The 27389-nt window shown below is 41.2% G+C and overlaps 1 protein-coding gene and 1 non-coding gene across 5 annotated transcripts in view; both read left to right on the forward strand.

The window, feature by feature from the left end:
• htr2cl1 (5-hydroxytryptamine (serotonin) receptor 2C, G protein-coupled-like 1) overlaps positions 1 to 27389 on the forward strand; it is a 206869-nt gene that overhangs the window by 151552 nt on the left and 27928 nt on the right. For all 4 annotated transcript variants that reach the window (XM_084923672.1, XM_084923673.1, XM_084923674.1 and 1 more), the window contains 2 exons: positions 7157 to 8186; positions 25177 to 25377. In XM_084923672.1, the coding sequence (XP_084779798.1) occupies positions 7763 to 8186; positions 25177 to 25377 (625 nt within the window). In that variant the 5' untranslated portion in view covers positions 7157 to 7762. The remainder of the gene's footprint in view (positions 1 to 7156; positions 8187 to 25176; positions 25378 to 27389) is intronic.
• trnat-cgu (transfer RNA threonine (anticodon CGU)) lies at positions 23504 to 23576 on the forward strand. The gene has a single exon. It is a non-coding gene; the product is annotated as a tRNA-Thr (tRNA).

Here is a 27389-nt window from a genome sequence, read left to right on the forward strand (position 1 = left end):
TATTTTTTCTTAATCTATATTCCATTTTATTTGGTATGTCTTCTGCTTTGACTGTGTTATTGTACAGTACTTTGGTCAACAACTGTTGTTTTTAAAAGTGCTATATAAATGAATAAACTTGAAACTTATAAATCCATGGCGAGAGAAAAGAAGTGAGAACAAAATGCTCAGTTAATCATGGGAAGCTCTCAGCATCCTGAGATTATAGCAGCATAACTAAAGCCTGAATTATAAGCTTTAACAAAAGTTTAAACCTAATCTTAAAAGACAGGTCTGTCTCACAAATCCAGACTGGGAGCTGATTCAACAGTAGAGGGGCCTGAAAGCTGAAGGCTTTGCCTCCCATCCAGCTTTTAGAAACTCAAGCAAACCCCAACAGAACACACAAGGCTGAGTGTTCTGTTGGGGTTATGTGACATGTTGAAGTTGCGATGGGGCCTGATCATGCAGGACATTGAATGTGAGGAATACGATTTTTCATTTCAGTTCTGGATTTAACAAGGTGGCAGTTTTCAGTGTTCTTCCTGTCACGTTTTGGATCATCCGAAAGCTTTTCAGGAAATTTTTAAAACAGTAATAAGTACTTACAGGTTATAATAATTTCTGTGCTGATTAAAACAGGCAGTCTCAGTTATGTATAACGTGCAGGTTAATGGAAAAGCTCTGCTTAAAAATGACTCCAAGGTTCCTCACAAACATCCAGACAGCAGATGTTGGGGGGGGGGGTTCACTTAATCTGCCATCTGGTATTTTTTATCTATTTTTGAACTTCTAATTTTAGCAAAGTAAATCCGTAATTTAAAAAGAAAAAGAACATGTAAAAAAATCGAATTAGAATCTTCTGCAAAGTGCATTCAAACATCCCTCCAATCCTAGACTCCATTTTTCTGGATTACAGTTTTATGCTGCCAAGGCTACAGCTCACATAACGCTAAACTGAGATCATTTTTTAAAATTGGCACAGTTTTATCCTGGAGTTTTTCCAAAAAAAGTTATTTCAGTGCTGTCTCTCATTTATTACATTTATTAGTCTGGAGAAATGAGGCTTGTTCCTGAGGTTTTCTTTCCACATTCAAAACACAAGATAGCATCCATTACAGTAAAAGTCCACCATACATAACCCATATGGAAAAGATATATATAAATCTTATAAAGTTTGTATCTGTCTTGTGTGAAACTTGTATGAAAAGCATACAAGAGTGAAAACAGACATAAGATTTGATGCAAGTTTTTCATATGGGAAGGCTGTGTGTGTCAGCATATTTTGAGACCATTTTGAGTCTTCCAGTTATTAAAAAGAAGGTCAGGGTACTTCTCATTGCTGGCAACTTAACCCTCCAAGGATTAAGGTAGCCAGGAAGTAGGAGGAACAATAGCCTTGGTTACAATTACTTCACAACAGCACCAAAATAATCCGATGTACTTTAAAGGCACCAGGAACTATTCTCTACTCTTATTTTTATCCTGCAAAGCAAATAAAAGTAGACCTGTGAGCGGAGAAAAGAGGGAAGACGAACCACCTGCTGCCCCAATACAAAATGTTGCCACAGAAGTTGGCATTGACCGGCATATAGCTGGTAAACACATAGCTGACACTGTTTATTGTTAGGGAAACATAAACGCTTAAATGTTAAGCCTTAAACCAAACAAAAAAGGCAGTAAGTGTTTGCTTTGTAGGGCACACTAATAAGAAGAAAATCCCCCCATCCCATTTTGCTTTCCCCCCCTCTGCTGTTTTATCTCGCAGAGCAGAAATGGCTTAAACAAACAGAAGTGCAGCGGCAGTTTTGTTTTCCCCACGGTGGAAAGCGCCAGCGACCGCGGCGGCGTCTGTGCCACGACTCTGCGAGTCCCCAGCCGTGTCTGCGTAACTCTCTCCAGGATGTGGGCCGGAATGCATTCTGCAGTCACAACACCAGATATAAGCCTAATCTACATGTGATGTGATTGGTTAGCTGAGACCCGCATCTCATCTTTGGTTTGAAACTAATGAACTATGTGCTTTCACTCGAGTTTCCAGATAAAAAGATAATCACTGGTAGAATAACAAGTTACTGTCGTGTGGAGTTGAGAAATTGGCTTCATTCAGCGTGACTCATGGTTTCGTGCGCGTCTCTCCTCCCTCGCTTTCTCATCTCTTTTATCTCTTTCCTCTCCTTTCAATCACTTTTCCTTTATCTCCCCAATCACTGCTTTGTCCAACTTCCCTCCTCCTCTCCTCTTCCTCCTCCCCTCTCTTCGTCGTCTTCTCCCTCTCTCACTCCCTCTCTCTGTGACATATTGCTGCTTTGTCAGGCCAGTTAAATGGCTTGCCTGCAGTGCTGTTTAGTTTCCTGTGAACTATGCTGATAGAGGAGGCGATAGGAAGCAGCTTGTCCGTTACACACAAAGCAGCGCGCTGGTGACAAACGCACTCACACACAATCCGTAATCATACGTATAATTCTTCCCTCGACTCGATTTAAAGTTCTTTGCGTTGGTTTTTCTGTGTTGCCTTTTTCATTTTCCAAGGGTAGAATTTTAAAGCGCACGTTATTACGATGCTGTTTACCTTTATTTGTTTGGTTTAGTCAAGAAAAGACAAGCTCAGAAGTTTCATTGGCTTTATGTTGTCCTGAGAAATAATCAATAAATCGTAGAAGCCTCCTCTATAATGTGGTCTTCCTGGTCTTGCTCTTCAAATCTATAAAATATGGCCCCATAGTCCAGGCTAACGCCCTACCAGGAGCTGAATGGTGGTGAGATTACATTATGATTTGGTCTGATGGGAGAGGCAGTCATTAATATTGGTATCATATATAAAATCTATCCTCCCCAGAAAACAGATAACATCCTTCATTCTTATGCTTCAAACAACTGTTTTTCATTTTCTAAACTCAAAATCCTAAACCTAACTTTGGTTGTTTCATTAGCTTAGCTGTGATCACAAAACCATGGAAGTAAATCAGGAGTTGAGCAAAGTCATTATGTTGCCTAGCACCCACTTACCAATGGGCTAAATGGCACCTAATTTATGCTCCGTATAAAAGCCTTGCATCGTTTTAATATCACAACAGCACACAACAACCTTTAATTCATATCCACAAAAGCTGAATTATGTCATATTATGATGTTGTTGCATTTCATCAACCGCCTGAAAAACGAAATGCAATGTTTATACACTTAATTACACCTTGCCATTTGATAGCTAGCATTTCGACATATTTAGTTAATATGTTAGCTACATAAGTGTAGCATGTAGTACATCTCTAAACAAAACAAAATATTGAAGTAACAGTTTGGAGTATCTCCAAGGAAGCGACTGGACTTCTTTCAATTTCTTGAAGATGTTTCACTTCCCATCCAAGAGGCTTCTTCAGTTCTAAGAGGTCCAGTCGACCGTGACCCGGATGACTGAGAGCCAACACGAACATCTGCTGTAGCAAAAATGCAATGATTCCACTTTGTGGTTTTGTGAGACATTATGTGTCAGAGTTTTGTTATACTGGAAACTCATTCAGTTTACCAAAAATGAATAAATGAGATAAACTCATTTACATGACAGGGATAAATGACAGATGATGTGCACTGTGGTAGAGCATGTTTGACCCTCAAAAGTCTAGATTGCCTGAGCTGTGTGGTTACCGCATGTCAGCATACTGAGCCCTAGCCATGTTGGAAGAGTGGATATGGTATCTGGTGTGAAAGCTACCTGTGCCCAAGCTCTGAAAATAGCCGTGTTAAATAATTTAAATTGCTCAAAGGCATGTGAAAGTAGAGTATGTTCCAAAATGACCCCAAATACACCACAAAGAAAATGGACTCACGAACTGTGTGCTTTTCTTTCTTTTTTCTTCTTTATTCAGTCCCATTATAAAAAAGTGTGTGTGTAAGAGAGAGAGGAAAGAGTGCTCCTTTCTAATGTGTTATAACCCCAGGACATCAAATACTGCCATTATGAGTGTTACGAGGTGTTCTTGGGCATCGATGCCTCACTGTCCCACCAGTATTAAAATTTGTGATAAAGTTTCTCTTTGGAAACGCAACAAACCCAACGCTTTGGGGCAGATTTTCTCAGACTTTAGTCACATAGACCTAGAGACCAGTCAGCAACACCATTGCAACCTCCAGTTGCTACCAAAAAATTGTTTTCCCCAAATAATTGCTGAAGGTTGCGGGCTGTTTCCGGTTTCACGCTTCACAGTTTCGCTACTGCTCAGCAGTCGGCAAGAGTTTGCAGACAAGCCAAGGAGGTTTTTGGTGCAAGACTAAATACCTCTTTGTTATCAATTTCATCTACTGACTGCCAGCAACCACTTACCAAACAGTCTAGTGACTGCTGGCTGCACAGGGAACTGCAAACCAGTGGGTCTCTAGGTCTTTGTGACTGAGACCTAACCGTATGTCCCAGCACTAAGCCCTCATTTAGGGCTAAAAAAAAGCAATCCCTTATTAAAGAGGTAGAATGTCAATTTAGAGACTTAAAGGTATGGAGATCTTTGCAGCTGTCCTTATTGCACTTGCATGCAGAAAGTTTCCTTAAAGAGCACAAACTTGAGGGAGGAATGTATTTAAACAAAAAGAGCACGAACTGGTGCAGCTGGACTGTAGTGAGCACTGTGCCAACGCTTTAGGCTCTATAGCTCACTCCAAATGTTTAGAGGGTCCTCAGTAATACTGGTATTTGGATGAAGCACAGCAAAACCTAACTGAACCTCACAGGCAGTCATGCTCTGGTATGATGAAAGGCAACCACACCTAAAAAGAGTGAGACATGTTCCTGTTCCTGTTTTAGTTCTTTGCAGCATCCAAACACCTGTGAAATAGCAAGTGCATGTTTCCCATAGAGAAATTATTTGTGTCACTTTCAAAGAGGTGACTTCAGCCCATCTCAGTCTCAGGAGTTTGTGAAATAGTCACCAAAAAAAATGAAAGAACTACACTTTTGTCAGTGAGCACAAATTTGTAAGTCATGCAATTCAGTGGGAAATATGATTTGTCCCAAAAGCACGTATGTTCTGTAGAAAAAGCAAGTGTCACCATGGCAACCAGAAAGAAGTGTTTTATAAGCCATGGCAACTGTTGCGTTTATTTTTTAAACCTAACCCAGCAGATTTTAATGCCTAAAGCTGCGTCCACAGTGGAATCAATTGGCAGCGACCTGGCAACCACACACCACAGAAAATCAACTTCAAGCGACTGCACTACTTGCAAATAACCCCTGACAATGTAAAATGTAAAATGGGCGGGACCTGAGATAACCATTTCTCAACTTTTAGGCGGGCAACTGTAGCGACTAAGTGAGCACAGGATACTACTGATTGGCATGTGGCCTGGTAGTAAATACATGCTTTTTTCAGACAACAGTGCATCCCTCACAAAGCCTTATTTTGGTTAGTACATTACTTGCCCACTGATCGGCCCATCTGCCCAACACTAACCCAACAAGCTGAAAAATGATAATGATACCAACTGGTCGGGTTAGACAGGTTGTTATAGAATGACCAAATGGGTCACATTCCTATTTCCAGCCACCCTGGGAATAAGAATGTGCTGTCCTGTGCCATTTTTAGTGGAAAATGAGAAAAGAAGTGTTTAAGTATAATAAGCGAAAGCAAAACAAAACAAAAAAAACATTAAGGTCCAATTACTGCATTCAATATGATAAAAGACCAGTTGGGGAGGGTGTGGTTCAAGGTAAACTGGTAGGTATCTACTTTAGACTCAGTTCAGGGGTTTTTGAAGGTTCTCAGTCATCCAGGTCATTATAATCTTTAAGTTTCTTGAAGACGTTTCACCTCTCATCCAAGAAGCTTCTTGAGTTCTAAGAGGTGGAGATCCCTATTTAAGCCCTATTGGGAGTGTCCATAAGAGGGTTGCTGACCCTCTATTGATCATCTGCCTAATCACATGAGCCAAGGTGTGAAAACAGGTGCTGGTCACTATCAGCCAAATTGTCATTTATGTACGAGGATGGGTTGTTTTTATAAACAACACAAGTTGGAACACACACACCCAGACACACACACAACAGTAATCTGAATGAATTATTGTGTTTGCACCCAATCGCACCTAGACGGTTCATCTGCATTCAGAGCAATTTACACAAATAAGTGCAAAGCAGAGACAAATGAATACACTTACACACATTAAACAATACAAATGTTAACAGACCCACACAGTGGGGGGAAAAAAGAAGCACAGTTTTTATTATTGTGTATATAGCATTCAGTAAAATATGGACAGACATACTCTATCCTTCCTGATATTATCATAGACTCGCCGCCCTCTAAAATATCTCAGCTGGAGGCTTGGTTGCGTCTGAAGATGTGCTCGCTTTTCATCTCAAAATACACACTCACAAGTGGACACATGGGAACGTAGAAAGAAAAACGCACAAAAGTAAACACACACACACTTATTCGCATTTCATTCTTAAACATCCCATGCAAACGGGAACACGTCTCAATGGTTTTTGGTCGTTTGTGCTCTTCACAGGCAAAGACTCACTGTATGTGCGCGCTGACTATCAAACACACATAAACTTTGACTCCTCCACCTCTCCTTGAAGACATTTATGAGGTGCTAAATCACTAAGCTGCCTGACTGGTAAGGGTAAATAGAGAGGAGAGCCATCACTTCAGCATACATACACACACACACACATGCTGTGATGTGAAGGAGTAAACATCAAAGCATCTGTTTGATTTTTATCGTTAGTATATTTTTGAATGAGTACAGTGTTTTTAACGCTCTTTTCAGAACTTTTTTTGAGGAGTGCAGACAAAGTCTAAATTAGTCTGGTGGAGAATCACTTGGAGGGCGAAGGAAGCGGAGAAAATGCAGGACAGAAGAAGATGAGTGCGTTGATGGATGGCTGAAGAGGGAAGAAGAAATGGATGAAAGCTCGAAAGATTTACAGAAGGAAAAAATGGAAATTTATTGAGTAAGACTGAGGGAGAGGAGTGGGTGAATGGAGTAGATGGATGGAAGGAAAGTAATCGGAAAGGGGGGATATATCAAGAATATATCAAGACAGACCAGAAGGAATGTAAGAGAGAGAGGTTTGATTTATTTTCAAATCATGAATGACTGGGTGAAAACAACTTGTGCATGCAGGAAGTTCAAATTAGATGATCTGATTCTTTTTTTTTTCTTCCATTGCTTCTTTCCGCAGTTCGCCCTTACCATCATCTCGGATAAACACCTCAGATATGTCCGTTCACAACAGCAAGGTTCAAAGCTGAATGCAGATACTGAAACCGACTGACACCCTGTGGCAAACAGACTACAGCGATTGGGTGGACACAGGACGATGGTGGCCGGCAGCCATGGATATGAGTCATCCAATTTCCAGCTCTAAATTAAAAACTCTTAAAGTCTCACTTCCACTTGGATGTAGATGTGGCTGAACACCAAAAAGCAACTCGGGACAGTTTTGCTCAGCATATACCTTGAGAACTCCCTGGCAATGATTTGTTGGCCAGTAATGGGAGATACAAGCCTAACAGAACAATTTGAGGCTGTTTGGAGCTAGCAAGATTTATTAAAACACAATAATAAAACCAAGAGCCCTTGTAGCTGCTTCTTTCCTATCCCCCTGCCCCAGCTTCCCTGTCATTCACAATCCCCCAGATTTCTCCCTTTCCTGCTTTCTTCCCATCCCATCTGATCAACTCTTAGGTGATATCCTTCAGAGAAGTGTCCCTTAATTTTGAGTGCAGCTTCTTCTTCTGTATGCTTCTGAAGCAGATTGTCCAATCTCCAGTAATCTCTCTTTGAAATGGGTGGCCCAGCAAGGGCTCTTCTTGGCGGGTTCGGGACAACCACATCCTCCTTGGAGGTCGGGGGTCGAATGGCTTGGCCAAGCAACAACCCCTTAGATCTCAATCAAACCCTCCCATGGGGAATAGGACTTGGAAGCAGCAGCGGAGGTGGTGGTGCTTCCGGCATGAGTTTAGGTCTGGATAATTTAACAACCCAGGAGTCTGTGAGCAGGGCGGTTATCAAAGAGAAGAACTGGCCAGCGCTGCTCATACTCGTCATCATTGCGCTGACGATCGGCGGAAACATTCTGGTCATCCTCGCAGTGTCGCTGGAAAAGAAGCTCCAGAATGCCACCAACTTCTTTCTGAGGTCACTGGCTGTAGCGGACATGCTCGTAGGGATCCTGGTTATGCCGATCTCTCTTATCAACATCCTCTATGGTAAGTCAACAATACCCATAAATGACATCAGCATGAAACACTTATATACAAATAAAATTCACAACTCATCTCTGCTGACAGTAGCATATTTATAGTCTTAAGCAACTTTAAAACATCAGTGAACAATTGGATGAGTTGGTTTGGTTTATATGAAAGTATATATATTAGTGCTGTCAGCGTTAATCTCGTTAAAATGCCGTTAACGCCATAACCGCATTAACGCGTCAAATCTCCGTTAGCGAGTTAATGGAGATTTGCCACGTTAATGCGGTTATGGCGTTAACGGCATTTTAATGAGATTAACACTGACAGCACCCAAAACAAGTCGTCATTTTACTTTCTGTATCTTTGATTTTTTTTTTCCATTTTTCTTTTCTTTTTCTGTTTTAGCCATTTAAGAATGATTCAAGAGTCAGTCATCATCTTTGTGTGCCGTGATCTCAGCACTTGATCGGATGTGTTCATGGACATAGTGCAACCTGTGATCAGACAAGCTGATATCATTTAGGATAACTTAGTAAATTAGTGTTTGCAGTGAAGATAAACTGACCACTTAAACATTTAAATGACGCTTTTCTAGTTTTGTAGCTTCAGGCTGAAAAATCAAAGAGAAGGTGGAGAAATTGCTGCAAACTGAGAAACTACATTACTCCTACATTCTCAGTAAGCTCAGTACAGTCAAAAGGAACTTGTAAATTACTCGTACCGACTTTGAAAGAATAGCAAAACAGATGATCCACTTTCCTTAAGTGCTTGTAATTATGTATTCACTTCTTTACAGCCCCTCCTTTAATAATAAAAAGCCAGATTCATCCCTATAAATCTCAATCTTTAGACAATCTGCACCTGATCTCAAATATCCACCCACTTGCCAGCTGTTGTCAGCACACTGACATGCGCCTGCCATCATTAAAAAACATTTTTCCGTGCAGTTATTGAAATGATTATTACTTCTCTGAGACGGCGCACACTGTTATTTTGCAAGTGGATCAAAAGCCGGAGGATGCCAGCTTAATAATTGCAATTTCATACCAGCTTTTTACTGCTGTTCTTGCTTCCAGTGTCCATGCCAGGATTCTGCATGAACGCCCACATTAGCATAATAGGATGTGCGCAGCGTTTCTTCCCCAAGCACGTGTGAAAACATTCGATTAAAGATAGACTGTCTTCTTCTAATGTTTCAGCTAGCTCTCGACGTGAACGCCTCAGGAGGGAGGTACATTTCCTACTTCATACCTGTAAATGTCACCATCACAGAGATGATCACAGAGCTGATAGTGAGAAAATCTGTTTCAGAGATGTAGATAAACAGATGGTGACCTTTACAGGTTTCAGTGACAGCATTCTTTCTCAGTGCTCACATCACCGGCTTCCAAGAACTCTCAGCGCTTTATGATAAATGTATCTATGTTTTTTGGCTAATATCATACTTCCAATCATATGAAGCCATATTTTAAAGATTTTTGATTAATCTGTTCAGTAATCTGAGAAACGTGAGGACATTTTATGAAGGTATATTTTCAGGGATGCTGTGCACGATATACCTTTTTAAAGGGTAGCTATAATGCTCATTGTTTCTAGACCCATGTTTTTATTATTCGACTGCACTGGAGTGTCTTTGCGATACGTTTTAAAATAATATTTTTTTATCATTTAGCTTTTCTGCAGTTCATTCACTCTAAAGCAGTGTGTTTGAGCTCCCTTCCATCTCCTTTTAAGACAACTTTGTTCTGATTGGCTGCCCCTCACAATTTGAATATTTTTAAAGCATGTGGGTGGGGCTTCTGTGCTACATGCCCCCAATTAAGTAGAGACAATAGTTGTAGTGAAACCAAGTGCATAGAGGACTTGAGCTTTTGGTTCATGGAGATTGCTTGAATATATACTCTGACCTCATTATTTGAAACTGTGGCCATGTTTTGAAAATGCCACTGTGACAGAATATATGACAGAAATTAATGAAACCCATAGTGTGGCTACTTTGACCTCTTTACAGCTACCATGTTGCTGGCAACGATTAAGGCAGGATTTGCCCTTTGTGTGGAATTATAGAAATTTGATCAGATCTTCTAGTTTCCAAAACTAGGCTTCTTTAGCAAAACGCAAACTAATCCTAACCCTCATTCAGTGGGGATTCTGGTGGATGTTAGTCCTCAGTCACAGAAGCCTAGAGACTGGTCTGCAAACTCATGGAAAAATTAATATTCCCAGACTGGTTGCAAATGGTTGCAGCCATCCAGTCGCTATGGAAAGATTTGTATTCCACGACAAATTGGCAAGTGGTTGCTGGAGTTTGCTGGCTAATATTAAATTGGTCTCAAAGAGGTATGCAGTGCTGCATTGGAAACTGCTTCGGTCAATAGCAGAATGCTCTGGTCTCCAAGTCAAAGTGGATTTGTGAAGATTTGAGGCTAAATGTAAATGGAGAACTTTTACGTTCAAAGTAAACGTTGCACTTTTTGAAAGGTGTTGGTTGCAGCAGTAAGGCACAACTTGCCTTGAAGGCAAATGCTCTTCATTTCTGGTTTGTGTCACACAAGTTTCGCCACCAGTAGTTGGTTAGTGCTTCCACAACACGCTAGGAGGAAATACAACCATTCTCCAGGCATGTGTAACACGGGCTTTAAGAGCTTAGTAGAATAGAAGAATATACAATGTTTTTAACAGTGATGACAGCAGCGCAGCCCTTTCTGCAAAAGCTTACCATGAAATTAATCATTTATTATTGATTAGGACTTGAAAACTTGAGGTTTTCACTGTGAAATTTGATGAAGTATGCAAACTAATTGGATAAAAGGAAAAAGTAAACTTAAGCAGTCAACATCAGTTTCATCATCTTGCGTGAGCAGTGCTTCAAGCAGCAGAACTAACAAGTCAAAAGCCAAAGGATAAGTCACATGAATTTAATTACACCATAGTAGTTGCATAGAGTTTGATCAAATTTTAAGTTTAAGAATTTTATACGCCTTAGTTCAGCTGATTTAATAATCAAATTACCTCAGAAAACATGATGATGAATAGCTTTCTTTATTTTTCTTGGAAAGTTAATCATACCTCGACACAATGTCAAAATCTCAGCTTTTGTTGCATTTTCACATCCCACAGCTGCAGATGCACGGCTTTAATCAGTTGTGAATCAAGGACCATGAACATGAACCAGGAGTTCTGACAGGAGTCGTGAAAGACTTTAAGACCTGTTTTAAAAAATAAAAGGTGGGGGAAAAAAGAAAAGAATAGAAGGGGCTTTGTAGGTGTGTGGGTTAGTGAGGTTGTGTGGAACCTCTTCTCCTTTAACAAAGAGAAAACTTCAACAGAAGCAGGCTCAAGGATGATGGCCATCTGTCTCAAACGGTTGTGGTAAGGGTGAGATTGGAGACAGAAAAGAAGAGTGAGGAAGAGAGGCAACAAACAATACAGCGATAGACACTCAGCAGGTTAGTGATGCCGGTGGCTTCAGATTAGAAACATGCAGCTCTGGAGGCAGAGATACCAGCAGACAGGGCAGGAAAAGCACAAACACGAGGAAAGAGAAGGCAAAGGAGAAAACAGGAGATCAGTGAAAGACAGTTTATTGAGGTCATCTTCATGAGGTGGGATTCATCTGTATGAGTTATAATAAGGCAAAAGGCATATCGGAGAATGAGAAAGATGTATTCTTTGTTTCTATCTCAAATATAAACCAAAATTAATCAATCTATTGTCTAAACATTATTTAGAGAAGAATGTTTTGCCATATTTCTTCCATCCCCCATACAGGGAGTGCAGAATTATTAGGCAAGTTGTATTTTTGAGGAATAATTTTATTATTGAACAACAACCATGTTCTCAATGAACCCAAAAATCTCATTAATATCAAAGCTGAATGTTTTTGGAAGTAGTTTTTAGTTTGTTTTTAGTTTTAGCTATTTTAGGGGGATATCTGTGTGTGCAGGTGACTATTACTGTGCATAATTATTAGGCAACTTAACAAAAAACAAATATATACCCATTCAATGATTTATTTTTACCAGTGAAACCAATATAACATCTCCACATTCACAAATATACATTTCTGACATTCAAAAACAAAACAAAAACAAATCAGCGACCAATATAGCCACCTTTCTTTGCAAGGACACTCAAAAGCCTGCCATCCATGGATTCTGTCAGTGTTTTGATCTGTTCACCATCAACATTGCGTGCAGCAGCGACCACAGCCTCCCAGACACTGTTCAGAGAGGTGTACTGTTTTCCCTCCTTGTAAATCTCACATTTGATGATGGACCACAGGTTCTCAATGGGGTTCAGATCAGGTGAACAAGGAGGCCATGTCATTAGTTTTTCTTCTTTTATACCCTTTCTTGCCAGCCACGCTGTGGAGTACTTGGACGCGTGTGATGGAGCATTGTCCTGCATGAAAATCATGTTTTTCTTGAAGGATGCAGACTTCTTCCTGTACCACTGCTTGAAGAACGTGTCTTCCAGAAACTGGCAGTAGGACTGGGAGTTGAGCTTGACTCCATCCTCAACCCGAAAAGGCCCCACAAGCTCATCTTTGATGATACCAGCCCAAACCAGTACTCCACCTCCACCTTGCTGGCGTCTGAGTCGGACTGGAGCTCTCTGCCCTTTACCAATCCAGCCACGGGCCCATCCATCTGGCCCATCAAGACTCACTCTCATTTCATCAGTCCATAAAACCTTAGAAAAATCAGTCTTGAGATATTTCTTGGCCCAGTCTTGACGTTTCAGCTTGTGTGTCTTGTTCAGTGGTGGTCGTCTTTCAGCCTTTCTTACCTTGGCCATGTCTCTGAGTATTGCACACCTTGTGCTTTTGGGCACTCCAGTGATGTTGCAGCTCTGAAATATGGCCAAACTGGTGACAAGTGGCATGTTGGCAGCTGCACGCTTGACTTTTCTCAGTTCATGGGCAGTTATTTTGCGCCTTGGTTTTTCCACACGCTTCTTGTGACCCTGTTAACTATTTTGAATGAAACGCTTGATTGTTCGATGATCACGCTTCAGAAGCTTTGCAACTTTGAGACTGCTGCATCCCTCTGCAAGATATCTCACTATTTTTGACTTTTCTGAGCCTGTCAAGTCCTTCTTTTGACCCATTTTGCCAAAGGAAAGGACGTTGCCTAATAATTATGCACACCTGATATAGGGTGTTGATGTCATTAGACCACACCCCTTCTCATTACAGAGATGCACATCACCTAATATGCTTAATTGGTAGTAGGCTTTCGAGCCTATACAGCTTGGAGTAAGACAACATGCATGCAGAGGATGATGTGGACAAAATACTCATTTGCCTAATAATTCTGCACTCCCTGTATATAAACAAATACAATAAAGGCTTTTATACATTAACCCCTCCATGTATCTTGCGTTAACTAATAACGCAGTAGTACTGTCCAAAAGCTTTTTTCCTTCTTTACAATCACCACCCTGGTTATATCCTGGCGTCAAAATCATTTATACCCCCGTCATTTATGCGCCATACTCAATTCAGTGTTCTCCTAAACAACAAAATCTCTACATCAGCGCAGCTATAGAAGAAGAAGAAGGCAAAACCAGTTTTCTCCAGGAAGACATAAGAAGTATTACACTCTTATCCACTTGTATGTAGAGACACTCAAAGAGGAAGAGGAAGGAAAAGAGGAATAGCTCAGGGAAGATTCATGGATGCAGTGAAGACATGAAGATTGTTGGTGTGACAGAGGAGGATGCTAGGGATACTGTGAGATGGAGGCATATAATCCACTCTGTTGACCCATAATGTGAGTAGAAGAAGAAGGGTTATACCGGCAAAAGAGCTGGTATAAGTGGACGGATATCAGCAGAACAGATGAAGTGGTTTTAAGCTTTGCCACTGTTTTCCTGGTTCTTTGTTTCTGAAGTCATGCTCACACTGGAGATAAAGATATATCAGCCTCTAACCTGCCTGTTTCTAAATCTTTCTTTTATGTCCGCTACATTTACGGCAGTTCAATAAAATACTAATAATGCTGGAGGCCAACTTTAATTCACCTTAAATGTATCAATTCTTGCTTCCCAGCCTATAAAATGCAGATGTGATTCTGCACATACTGTGTGGATATTCATGCTTCGGTCTAACTCTTTTATTTTGCCCTGCAGGCCTTTTGTTTCCCCTGCCAAACCTGACCACATTCACTACAGTCATGCGTTGGCTTTGTGGCAGGCAGGCATCCTGCTGGAATGCTAAGCAGGACGGGGAAGGTTGATTGCTGCTTAATGGGCCACGCGTGGCCAACGGACACACTCGCTGGCCCGCTCTGTGCCTGTCTGTTAGTTCGAGCCACCGCTGATTGCTCACTGTGGTAATCAATGTTTCACACAGACACACACTGAAACAAAACACTGACAAGTCTGTCCTTTCCTTTCGCTCTTTCAGATGCACAAACACACTGAGACAGATTGGCTGTTTGTCTCTCTGTCATTTATATACACAGAAGAACACAAGTCCCTGCAAACACACCCAGTGCTCGCACACACACTTGAGTGGAGTCTGGATCTTTACGTGCAGTGTTATCCATCAGACTGGTACTTGACTGCATTGATCCTCACAGCTGGCTGAGTGATTGACCAGACACACACACACACACACACTCGCACGTCACTGAATGTTCTCACACCATTTCAACTGACAATAAATTATTCCAGCTATCATAATAATGATGATGCTAATGAGAATGATGATGACAATCATGATAAAAGATGAAGGGAATGGTAATTTAACAATGTTTTTTTATCCTCTCTCTTTCTAATGCATAGGCCTACATGACATTTACACACACACACACAGCTTTTAGAGAATATGTGTTTGCATTTCTTTAATTGGAATTGCCAGATGATTAAATGAAATTGATGGAGCATACGCTTTTTAAAATAACAAGGATACACGCACACAAATACCGGCAGGCAATTTGTCATGTAATATAAAATGATTAGATAAATGTTCTTGGACAGGAATTATGAGTTTAATTATCATAATCAAATCGTGCATCTCTGATAAATCTCTAAAGCCCAGCTAACGCCAACTGTTGGCATCTGGGCTCCAGTTAGACAAAGACACATACTTGTTGTGTCTTCTGTTGGGTGTAAATGGTGGATAAAGGTCTTCATGAATCATGTATTGCCGTTAGCAGAGTGTACTAGAGCTTACATAGTTCTTTTCTACTCCACACTCTACACTGCTTTCTTACTACAAGCCTCAACTACCGGTTCACACGTTAGCTGTGTCCCAAAACATCGGCTGCATCCTTCGGAGGACCCGGCCTTCGTGGTCTGCGTGGGCCGGGTCCTTCAAAGACCAAGAAGGCCGGAAGTGCGAGGCTGTGAAATGGGACAGTCTAGCCTTCAGATTTGCGTCACCGCTGTGTCGGTGGAGTTTAATAAACTCGGCCGTCTGCTCCTTGCTATCTAAAATATAACAGGAAACTGATGTAAATTCTCGACCGTCTCACACTTCTGTTTAATCAGTTTTCTGTTTGATGTTTATTCAGCTGTGTGAAAACCAAGGAGGAACCCACGCGATGGATTAATAAAGTTTTATTTAATATAATAATCTAATAACTTTGATCTCAGCCAAACCAATTTACTCCGGAACAAATAAAACACCGAAAGAAGGCAAACAATTACATTTTTAAGTTATCCGAGTGACTTATATCATGTTTAACCTGAGTAGCAAAAGAGCGGGGGTCTGAAAACGATGAAGCTGGGAGTCCGCTGCTCTCGCCGGCTGGAGTGACCATTGAACCCCCCGGCTTGCTATCGAGCTGGTGGGTAACAGACGTCTCCGAAAACATCGGCACACTTTTGCAAATATGCGATGTCTTGATAAACCAAGCAGATATTTGTAATTTACACAGCTACTTTCTCGCCTGAAAATATGTTATAAGTTTATTTTGTGGCCCAGAAAGATTAATAAGAGTAATTTTAAAACTTAGTAGCGGCCGCCATTGTTGGCAGCTGATATTTGGCTGGGCCGCGCTATGAATTCTGGGATATGGTAGGCCACGAAGGACACACCCGACCCATCCTTCAAATTCGGGGAAATGAAGGACGCATTTGTCGGCCGCATTTGAAGGAGTCGACGAATTGGGACAGCCTTCGTCACCTGGCTGTGACGTAATCAGCCTTCAAATGCGGCCTCCGGAGGATGCAGCCGACGTTTTGGGACACAGCTGTTGCCTCTTTTCTGTGCCTAAGCACAAGCTAATATTCATACACAGGTGCATCGGGGGGGAGAACACAGTGTTCAATATCAGTATAAGCATTGTAAGTTAAAGACCCTACAATAATACAGAGAAAACAGAGAAAACCTCAACAATCATATGACTCCATGTGAGCAAGCACTTTGGCGACAGTGGGAAGGAAAAACTCCCTTTTAACAGGAAGAAGCCTCCAGAAAAACCAGGGTCAGAGAGGCAGGGACGTCTACCATGACCGGCTGGGTTGACAGGAGGAAGGCAGGACAAAGATACACTGAGGAAGACAACCAGAGATTAATAATAGCAAATTATCAATAATAATACTGTAGCTAATGAGTACCTTGCCCACAGATTCTTAAAGGTCTGGAGCCATGGTAGCTCACTTATTCCACACAAGATAAACAATTTGCACACATCAAGCAGAAATCCCAGTCAGTAGAGCATGAGACGCTTAAGCTCAGGCTCGTGGGTTCAAGCCTCACGTGGGGCGATTCTCTTTTAAGACAGAACTTATGCGAGTTTACTCTCATGTAAGGTGCTGAAAAACAAGATTCTTTGGGTATCATACTGAATCTTGGTTTGGATTCAGGAGTGGAGGTTGTCTCCTAATTGTGAAGGTTTTTGGTTGAATCCTCACATTCTGTAGTCTGCATGTTGATAAATTCTCGGGAGTCTTCTCTTGACTAATGAATTAAAATTCCTGCAGTGATTCAAATATCTAATCAGCCACCTGGCAGTAAATTGATGCATTTATTCATGTAGATGTGGTAAAGATGATGACCTGCTTATATGGTATGTTATACCCCTGGAAATGAAAGTAGCTTAGCTTGTGTAAGCCTGGCTAGCTCAGTCGGTAGAGCATGAGACTCTTAATCTCAGGGTCATGGGTTCGAGCACCATGTTGAGTGTTTTTCTTTTAAGACAGAACTTACATCAGTTTACTGTCATGTCAGCTGCTGAAAAACAAGCTTCTTTGGGCAACATATTGAATCTCAGTGTGGATTCAGGAGTGGAGGTTGTCTCCTAATTGTGAAGGTTTTTTGTTGAATCCTCAGATTCTGTAGTCTGCATCTTGATAAATTCTTGACAGTCAATGAATCCTCTGAATGTAAATTTTTGGTTAATAAAGCTTCTGTGTGTGAGTGAGGCTAGTGGCAAGAAGTCATTGCAAGAGCTCCTATCAAGTACCAGTCATTTACCACTAAGCCACCAGCTTGTAATCTGCACACTGGAGGAACTGGGGATTATTATACCTTCTCAGTAACAGTCTCCACAATTAGACAGACTTTATGTTAATTATTTATACTAGACTGTAAAGTCCTAAAATGCTAACACCTAACGTGGGGCTCGAACTTACAACCCTGAGATTAAGAGTCTCATGCTCTACCGTCTGAGCTAGCCGGACCTGCATTGTGCATATTCATTCCTCCAAACCCAAACACAGTCCCAGCCCTTCAGCTTGCTTGGTTTCCCTTAATAAATGCTTTCTTGGTGATTCTTTTGGTGTCAGTTGCTAGTTTCAGTGTGAGACACTGAGAGATACTGCACGCCAGTTCCAAACCTGTCTCGTTACCTTCTGTTTCTGTCAAAACACAAAGGCAGCGGCAACAAAGAAGGACAACTCAACACTTCACAACAGGACTTTGCTCATCATGTTGGGGGCATCCATCTTTCATACACCGCTGAAGTCTCTCCTGTATGCAAACTTTGTTGCTGTGTAGTTAACTTTTTCAGCTGCACCAGTAATTGATTAAGTGAGTAGAGGGGAGGAACGTGAAAATATTTTAACTTATTTTAGGGTCAGAGCACTGAAACATCTGATGCTTTTTTTCTTGGTAGGGCAGTTTAAAAAAGCAACAGCAAGAACACAGTCTTCTTCTGGGTAAGACTTATGGTTCTGTTTTTCAGGATAATTTGTTCTGTTTTGCAGACGCGATCTAATTTCCATTCTGCTTTTCAGCAATTTGTCCATGTTTTCCCTTCCTCCACATTGAGACCTTATGACGGGAGGGAGATATGGTGCCATCTCAACTGAATGTAATTCAGATTCATTTGGCTTCTTCCCTTCCTCAGGTCTCTGTTTGCTCAGTGATAAAACATACAGTAGACATGATAATAAAACACTAATAATACATGAAGCGAGGAAACTGAAGGTATCTCATTTCAAGTCTTATGGCCAAATATAAAATAAATACCCAAAACTATGAATTATTGATGTGGGGGAGGGCAGAATGGTTAGGTAAGGATGAAAATGAGATGGAACAAAGGCAAGAGAAAGGAAATGATATCTCATGGACTAAATTAAGGCAGGAAGAGATTACACAGACAGGAAAACACAGCCAAAAAAGTGCATGACATGCAAGGTCAACTCAATCAAAGAAGGCTATTTTCTCTGCTCACAAACTGGAAACAGATTCCTGAAGAAGACATGTTTTAAAAAACGGATTTTTCCCCAACAGTGAATTAACTCAATACATCAAAGTCTGTGCTTTAAGAAACTGGAAAGAGGGCCAATGTACACAGACGGAGAAGGCCTATTATCATCTATCATATGTCATATACAGACATACAGGCTCGGGCCTTTTTTAGTCGATGAGGGCTTGGATGCCTCTCCACACCTGGCGGAGGTTGTTGTCCTTGAGGAAGCCCTCTATCCTCCTCCTGTAGGCCTCCTTGGCCTGTTTGATGCCCCTCCTCAGGTTGGCTCTGGCAGTGCTGTACAGGGAACTGTCCCTCAACCTGAAGGCTGAGTTACGAGTTCTGATCAAAGTCTGTACTTCACTCATCATACAAGGTTTTCAGTTAGGAAAAATCCAGATGGTTTTGGTCACAGTCACATTCTTTACACAGCACTACATAGACTGAGTGACGGTCTCCAGGTCCTGCTGTTCAAAGATGGACCAGTCTGTCAGATCAAAACAGTCCTGTAGCTGGAGGAGAGCATCATTTGGCCATGTTTTAATGACCCGGGTGCTTGGAGGGGAATGTAGGCAATGATGTTGAGTGATGTTACTGTCCACATGGTCCAGTGTCCTATCTGCCCTGGTAGGAATAACATGGTGGTTGAATTTGGGGAGTACAAATTTCAAACATGCCTTATTAAAGTCCCCAGCAACAATATGGGCGCCCTCAGGGTGCTCTCTCTGCTGTTGAGAGCCCCCTTATGATAAGTTGGAAGCCGTTGAGTACTGAGCTAACGTTAGCATCGAGGAGGATGTAAACGATGGTAACCTTGGCTACCGTTAGCACATGAAGTAGATAAAGTGGGCCTGCACTAAGTGGACATGGCCTCTAAGTCTAGTGAGTAGTGACTGTCTATTATTCTACTGATCTGGAACTGATCCTGAAGCACATAAGCACAGAGCCCACCACCACTTCCCCTACCGGAGTCTTTGTTGTGGTGCTGGCGATGTAATGTCCGGCCCAGTAATTCCACTAGGGATCGGGGATGTTTGGATGGAGCAAGGATTCAGTTACCATCAGTAGACAACACTCCAAGACAAAGGTTATTAAGTGGATATACACTTTATAACACACAACCTTAAGCCATAACACAATACAAATTAATGGGTTCGATAAACTCTTAAATTTGTCTTGAAGAAAAAAAGTAGCTATAGAGACCAAAACTGTCCATTGTACCCAACTGTTAACATGGTTTTTTTCTGGTTTTTGAGCCAGCCTCAAGCTGATGGCGGCAAGCCCATTTTTCCAACATGGTGTGTAAATGTTATGTGAAGCACATACTGAGGTGAGCTGAGTGCATAGACTGTGTGCACACGTGTGAAGTGAAAGGTAAATGTCAGTGAGTTTCCAAGAGTTCTAGTGCATGAAATCTGATAAAGTGGTTCAGGTGATGTCACAAAAAGCTTTCAAGGAGCATGCCCAGCTAGTTCAGTCGGCAGAGCAGGAGACTCTTAATCTCAGGGTTGTGGGTTAGAGCTACATGTTTGGCATAGCTGTTTTAAATCACAATATGCTGGAATAAAGTCTTGAGCAAGGGACCAGGAGCCTTATGTTTTTATAAAGATGTGTGTCATACTGTATGAATGTGCACTGCTCAAAAAAATATAGAGAGCATTGTTATTCCAAGTATACCACCAAGTAAGTTAAACTTCTGAGATATTGATCTGGTCAGTTAAGTAACATAGGAGGTTGTCAATGAGTTTCAGCTGCTGTTGTATTAATGATATTAACTAGAGGGACGACAATGAGACAACCCCCAAAACAGGAATGGTTTTACAGGTGGAGACCACTGAAATCCTTCCATCCTCATCTTTTCTTATTTTTTTTTCAGTAGTTTTGCATTTGGCTCAGGTAGCGACATGATACCTGGACCCTACAGAGGTTGGACAGGTAGAACAGTATCTGCTGCTTTGCGCAAGGGCGAACAGGATGGTTGGTGTGACCAAGCAATCAGAATCATGAGGGTAACCTGAGGGCCTGACATCCTCTGTGCTAGTCCTCTAGCCCTGTGCTCAGTGCTCATTGGTTTTAGGACAAATTCAGACATATAGTGGTTAACACATTTGTTTGGTAAGTGATAGTTTGCTGATTCAGTTCCAGCCAGAGACACAAATTCCCCTTGGGTTTGTGTCTAACGCCAGGAAAGGCATCTGGCATTAAAATCTGCCAGAGCAAATTAGCAAAGCTCCATGCTTATCAAGGGATACAGTCAGGTAAACATGGAGAATTTAGTTAAGATGCTAAAAAAGCATGTAATTGCTGTAAAATCTGACTTGCTGTGGAAGCTGTTGCTCAGACAGAGCAATCCTTAGCTCCCCCTGTCTGCAGGTACAAGTGTCTCAGAAGGTTATAAAATGTTAGCTGAAGGCCATGAGTTTGAAAACCAGGAGATTTTCTTTTAGAAAAACGAATTAATTCATGTAACAAACTGTAAACATGCCCTTTTTTTTTCCTGGTGCAAAAATGGACATTTTAAAATTGTAGTCTGTAGAAATTTGCTTGTTCAGTCAGCCTCAAGTGGCCACTGGAGGGACTGCAGCTATTGACTTCTTTTTTTTTCAGTTCTGGAGTTCAGCATTTGGTCAAACGTGTTCATGGACATCACACGTCCCATGATCAAACTAGCTGATGCTTTTTTTTTTTTTAATTTTTGGAAATCAGTGTTACATCAAACTAAAGTGAGCAGAAATACAACACAAATTCTCACCACAAGCGCCCTTCTTGACTACCATCTGACCTGTTCATACATCATAACCTTTCCATATTATGCAAAGCCTGACAAAATGTGGGATGATTCAAAAGTGCTGTTTAATTATCAGCTATTTTGTACAGTTGACTGCAACACTCAGTTATTTTCACTCGGTCTATTTAGAAGAAAGTCTAACTCACCCGGTAGCCAGCTGAGTAACACCTTGTGTGTTTGTGTGTGTCATGCACTGCCCCCCAAAAAGCGTTTGACCTCTGAAACATTATGCAAGCTGCCTCCCACTCAGCATGCACACAAACAAGCGTGTGATTCATTCCACATGCATCACATACGTGCTGCTCGTCCTACAAATCAGAGATGAAATTAAGCAGCCAGATTACACGCTCGCGGGTTTGGCCCCAGGTCTTGTCCTCGGTTCATATAAATAGCCGCGGGCACAGAGAGGCAGTTTTTGCGGTATATGCCCTCTTTAGGAGGATGACACAGCATCAGTGTTGCTCACTTTTATTTATCCTTAACAGAACAGCTTTTCAAGTGAAACATATCACTCAGAATCAAAGATTGCCTTTACTGGATGATTTGTGATGCACTATAGTCCCTTGAAATGTGGAAGCAATGGCACGGATTTCAGTTAGAAAGATATTTGAAAGGAAAGTGACGGAAAATACATATGAGCCAAAGCAATTGAAAAAGACGGAGGAGACAAGAAGGATGCAAGCTGTGACACTGAGTACGGTAATGGAGCATTCGTGCCTCGAGCAATTAGCATAATTGTAGTTGATGTTTGGTTTTACTCGTTTCGTTTCTTTAAATAAATAGTATCTTTCTTTCAAGTGAGTTAAAGAGTGCCAGAATATCATTTTAACCCACTCAGCAGCCAGCCTGCCAATCAAGCTAATTATTTAAGCCCGGTTTAAGCAGTGTGTGACCTGCTGATTGTAATTATGCATCTGCTGGTCTCTGCTGACTCCCTCGCGTGTGTTTGTAGCTGCTGTATTGTTATCCCAGGGGGTGTACATGGGCCCAATGCTGAGATGGCAGAGAGCGATTTTATTCCCAACGACCCCAAACTGCTCACCCAACAAATCAGCGAGGCGAGACTGACTAGCTAGCAGCTCTACAGGGTATCACACTGGTACTAGATTTGACCTTTGATCTCCAAGCGCAGGGAGAGATAAAAGAGGAATTCACCCTCTGGGATCGTACAGCATCACTGAAAAAGAAAAAAGAAAAAAAAGAAGGCTGATCTGATTTTAGTTTCACAAACTGTGCATCGGATGCTAGCTTCTGTTTCCTGCTGGGAGGTAAATTGAGCCCACTGTGGTCAGGAATGCTTTTCTTTTATCTTTGTTTGACTTTTAATGTCTTGTTTCACGCCCAGCACAGTAACTCTATTGGGCTGTTGGTCGACACCCCAGTTAGGTTGGCGAGAGACGAGCAAATCAATTTCGTTTGTTCTTATACAGTTCTCTATGTGCTCATGGGAAAAATGAAGTGCACCCCATAATTCAGTAGAGCCACTTTTAGAAGCAATAAACTGAATTAGTTTCGTTGTGAGGTGACTTTATTATCAGTCAGGAATTCTTGCCCGCTCTTCTTTACAGCTTTGCTTGAGTTCATTGAGGTTTGCGGGCATTCATTTGTGCACAGCTCTCTTAAGGTCCTGCCACAGCATTTCAATCAGGATGATATCTGGACTAGACCATTGCAACATCTTGATTCTTTTCTTTTTGTTGCTTTGCTTTGGACCATTGTCCTGTTGCATGGCCCAGCTTCAGCCAAGCTTTAGCTGTCACACAGGTGACCTACCATTTGACTCTAGAATACTTTTTTGTACAGTTGTATAACCCAGGTTGTTCAGTCTTTTTTTAATGGTTCATGAACTTTAACATTTAGCATCCCGAATGACACTGGTAGGCTTTCTGATGTAGGCATGGCTAGCTCAGGTGGTAGAGCATGAGACTCGTAATCTCAGGGTTGTGGGTTCAAGCCCCACGTCAGGTGTAGCTGTTTCTTCTGACTTTGTGGTAAGTTCTATTAAGATTGGCCTACTACATACATCTAACAAATATGCTGGAAAAAACTGCTTGAGGGGGTTCACAGTTGCTAATGATCAGTTAACTGTATCTTGTTAGCAGCCCTGATTCATACTAACCCAGTAAGTACGAGCCTGCTGTCTTTCAAATCCCTGTAGCTAACCTTGACTATGAGGAAAAATTGAACATTCTTCATAGTCTGAGAATTTATTTAACAACTTTGATTTTTCCTGTTAATAAATACATGAAATAAATCTTTCATGTATCTGAATAATTTGCGGCATTTGTGTCCTGAATGTTTTTAGCAAAGTCTTCCATTCAAATGTTTTGAGGTGCCTCATCATAATGGTTTGTACAAAATGCATTTGTATTCAGAGTGGTCTTTAGCACGAATGCTTAGAGTGGGAATACAAAACTCAAAGACTGCAGCTAGTTCTTGGCTTCTGCAAAGCCTTGTTGTTTTCAGTCTGCGGCAATACATTTTGCTAAGTAGTGGCAAAATACAAGTATAATGATACAAGGAGCCATTATGAAAAACAATTTAGTAGCAGTCATGCTAGCAGCTCTGTGAGCCAATCAGCACTTAGGTTAAGGTCAGTGGGCATGATTTACAAGATTGTAGTGAATGTTTTCAAACATGCACAACCCAAAGTGTAACTGGGGCATTTTGAAATTTGTAAGAATTTGGTCAGTTTAGGATTAAGTCTTTGGCACCCTCGCATCAGATTTTAATGTGGTTCATCAACTATTTAAAGCTAAAATGATTGAATCTCATTGCTATTTACATAATCACATGTTCTCTCCAGTATTGTCTTTTTTTTAAATCTTTTTTTCATCCTTGTTTGTTTGAAATATTGTCATTATAATTTGTTATTGACAAGTTCAACTTTTTATTAAATCAGTTATTCTCTTTAGAATCGGGGCTAATCCCTTATTCCTCTTTGTTGGATTCATTTTTTAAGGATGCAAGATGCAATAAACCTCAGGCTACAACAACAACTACACCTGCATCACAAAAGCACATACTTATACAAATACTGATTTTCACACATAATTTTGGTGTAATCGCCCTGTACAGATGGTAGCTATGGGACATAAAACACTATCTAAACTAAACCTTATATTCATAGTGGGTTCATTGATATGCAAACTGATCATCTACTCTTAAAATCTAATTCCCAGCCATTAAATTAGACATCTAAATAACTCCGCCTAAGCCTAATCATAATTTTTACAATAAACCAGAGAAATGCTGTAATCAAACTATCACATTTATCTGATTTTTCACAGAAACTTGGAGCTGCATGTAATTTGCATTCTCCCTTTGATGTACTCTAATTAATTAACATTTAGTTAGCCTCTCCATGCTGCATCTTAAGCCCTCAAAGTCTGCTAACCCTGATGCCATTCACTCAGCCAGACTCCTAGAATCGATTGAAAAAAATGAATTACTGCTTTTAAAGTCAAGAGCAGCAACCGCTGCCCATGAAAAAACAACAGGCAGCTTATTATTATTTACATCACCTGGCAGCACGGTAATCTTTCATGTTCTCTCTCAATTTTTCCAGACTACGCCTGGCCCCTCCCCAGCGCTCTGTGTCCGATCTGGATCTACCTGGACGTGCTGTTCTCCACTGCCTCCATCATGCACCTCTGCGCCATCTCCCTCGACCGATACGTCGCCATCCGCAACCCTATAGAGCATAGCCGCTTCAACTCTAGAACCAAAGCCATGATGAAGATCGCTGCAGTGTGGACCATATCTATAGGTCAGCATTTGCATGTTAATACATAAACGTAGATTTGGCTCCTTTTCCACAGGCACTGTTAGATTCCTAATTAAAAATATTTCAGTTAGTTAGAAGTTTAAGTGATGGTGTAATTATACATAATTGTGCTGTTTATATTCATGGTGTCAAGAGGTGGAGGCCACTTGACAACATGAATATCACAAATACTCCAATTTCAGCCAACAAAACTGCTGCACAGGCTTTAGGATGGACTGTTAGTTAAATTACCCGTGCAGAAAACCATATTATTTGCCAAATTATCACATTAAGACTGCTCCAAAAGGCACCAACATCACAGAAGTGGTCAGATTTAATGAATAGCTGGCTAACAGACAGCTGGTTAGCAGACAGCTACTGGTTTAGCAAATTAGTGTAAAAGATACACGTAACTACCATGACATCATCTATTATTCTCTTTCATATTGAGACTATCTCTCCACTCCGCTACATACTCCATATGTACAGAGTGGAGAGATAGTCTCTCACTCAGAGAACCAAGGTTACAATGTAACCGTACAGTTTGTGAAGCCATGTTTTGAAGCCTCGACACTGTTGTTTTCACCGTCACCATCTTGGTTTTAAAAAAAATGGAAGTGATGAGGACAAGAGTGAAACGGCTTGCTCACTGGTTAATGTCATGTAAACCAGCGGTCCCCAACCCCCGGGCCTCGGACCGGTACCGGTCCGTGAGTCGTTTGGTACCGGGCCGCGAGAGTTGAGGCTCAGGTGTGAAATGTATGGTTTTCAGGGTTTTTATCGGTTTTCAGCGTTATTTTGTTATCATTTTTATCGTTAACTCGGTTTTCCTGGGTCTTTTCACGTGTGTTATGAATAAATCTTCTTTTTTTTCAGTACCGGTACTAGTTTTATTTTGTTGTATTTATCCGCGACACCTTAAAGGCCGGTCCGTGAAAATATTGTCGGGCATAAACCGGTCCGTGGCGCAAAAAAGGTTGGGGACCGCTGATGTAAACCACAAGTCATTGTTCAGTGAGCGCACCACTTCCTTTTTGAAACATAGTCTCCAACTCGGATTTACAAAATACACTTATATTTTTTACTTCCTATGACCGAAAATTTGTGGCTCAGCACATAAACTGAGCAGCAAACTGTTTACAGAGGCTAGGACAGCAAGTGGTTTTGCCAAAGACTTCTGAAGGACTGGACATCTATGTACCAAGTCTTCTACCATACAGCCTTTTTTTTTCAGGCTAAACTATATAAACAGGACAGAGCAAATCTTTTATTTGAATGAACTGTTATTTAAATGTGCCGCCAAAAGGGACGGCCAGAGTTTCATGACTTTGTTGACAACTCGTGACAAAGCGCTTACAGACCAACATCTTTGACTCATCCCACCATGTTGATTGGTGTTGTTAATCAAGAAAAACATGAAGTATATGAGGCTGTTACTGTAGCAAAACAATTTGTCTGTGTGAGCGTGTGCAATCAGATTTGTAAATGTGTGAATAAATCCGTAAGTGTGCACGGTGATAATGGCTGAAAAGTCTAAAAATCTTTGTTGACGCACTGAGAACACAGACAAGTCATCAGTTACAGCTCCTGGTTTAGATTCCATGATCTAAACCAGGGGTCCCCAATCCCAGTCCACGAGGGCCGGTGTCCCTGCAGGTTTTAGATGTGCCCTTGATCCATCACAGCTGATTTAAATGGATAAATTACCTCCTCAACATGTTTTGAAGTTCTCCAGAGGCCTGGTAATGAACTAATCCTGTGATTCAGGTATGTTGACCCAGGGTGAGATCTAAAACCTGCAGGGACACCGGCCCTCGTGGACTGGGATTGGGGACCCCTGATCTAAACCTTTCTGGATATTATCTGTGAGTTAATTAGTCTCTGAACACGTTCTGCTTTTGCGCTGGGGTTGTTTCTCTTTTTTACTTTAATTCAGTGAACTGGCCTTTCATCCTCACACATCTATAAATGAGCACAATGAAGAAAATACATTATACCTTTGTGTTGTTTTGTGG

This window comes from Perissodus microlepis, chromosome 3 (genome assembly GCF_051167445.1).
Source record: "Perissodus microlepis isolate ML-2025 ecotype Zambia chromosome 3, ASM5116744v1, whole genome shotgun sequence".
Classification (NCBI taxonomy): Eukaryota; Metazoa; Chordata; class Actinopteri; order Cichliformes; family Cichlidae; genus Perissodus; species Perissodus microlepis.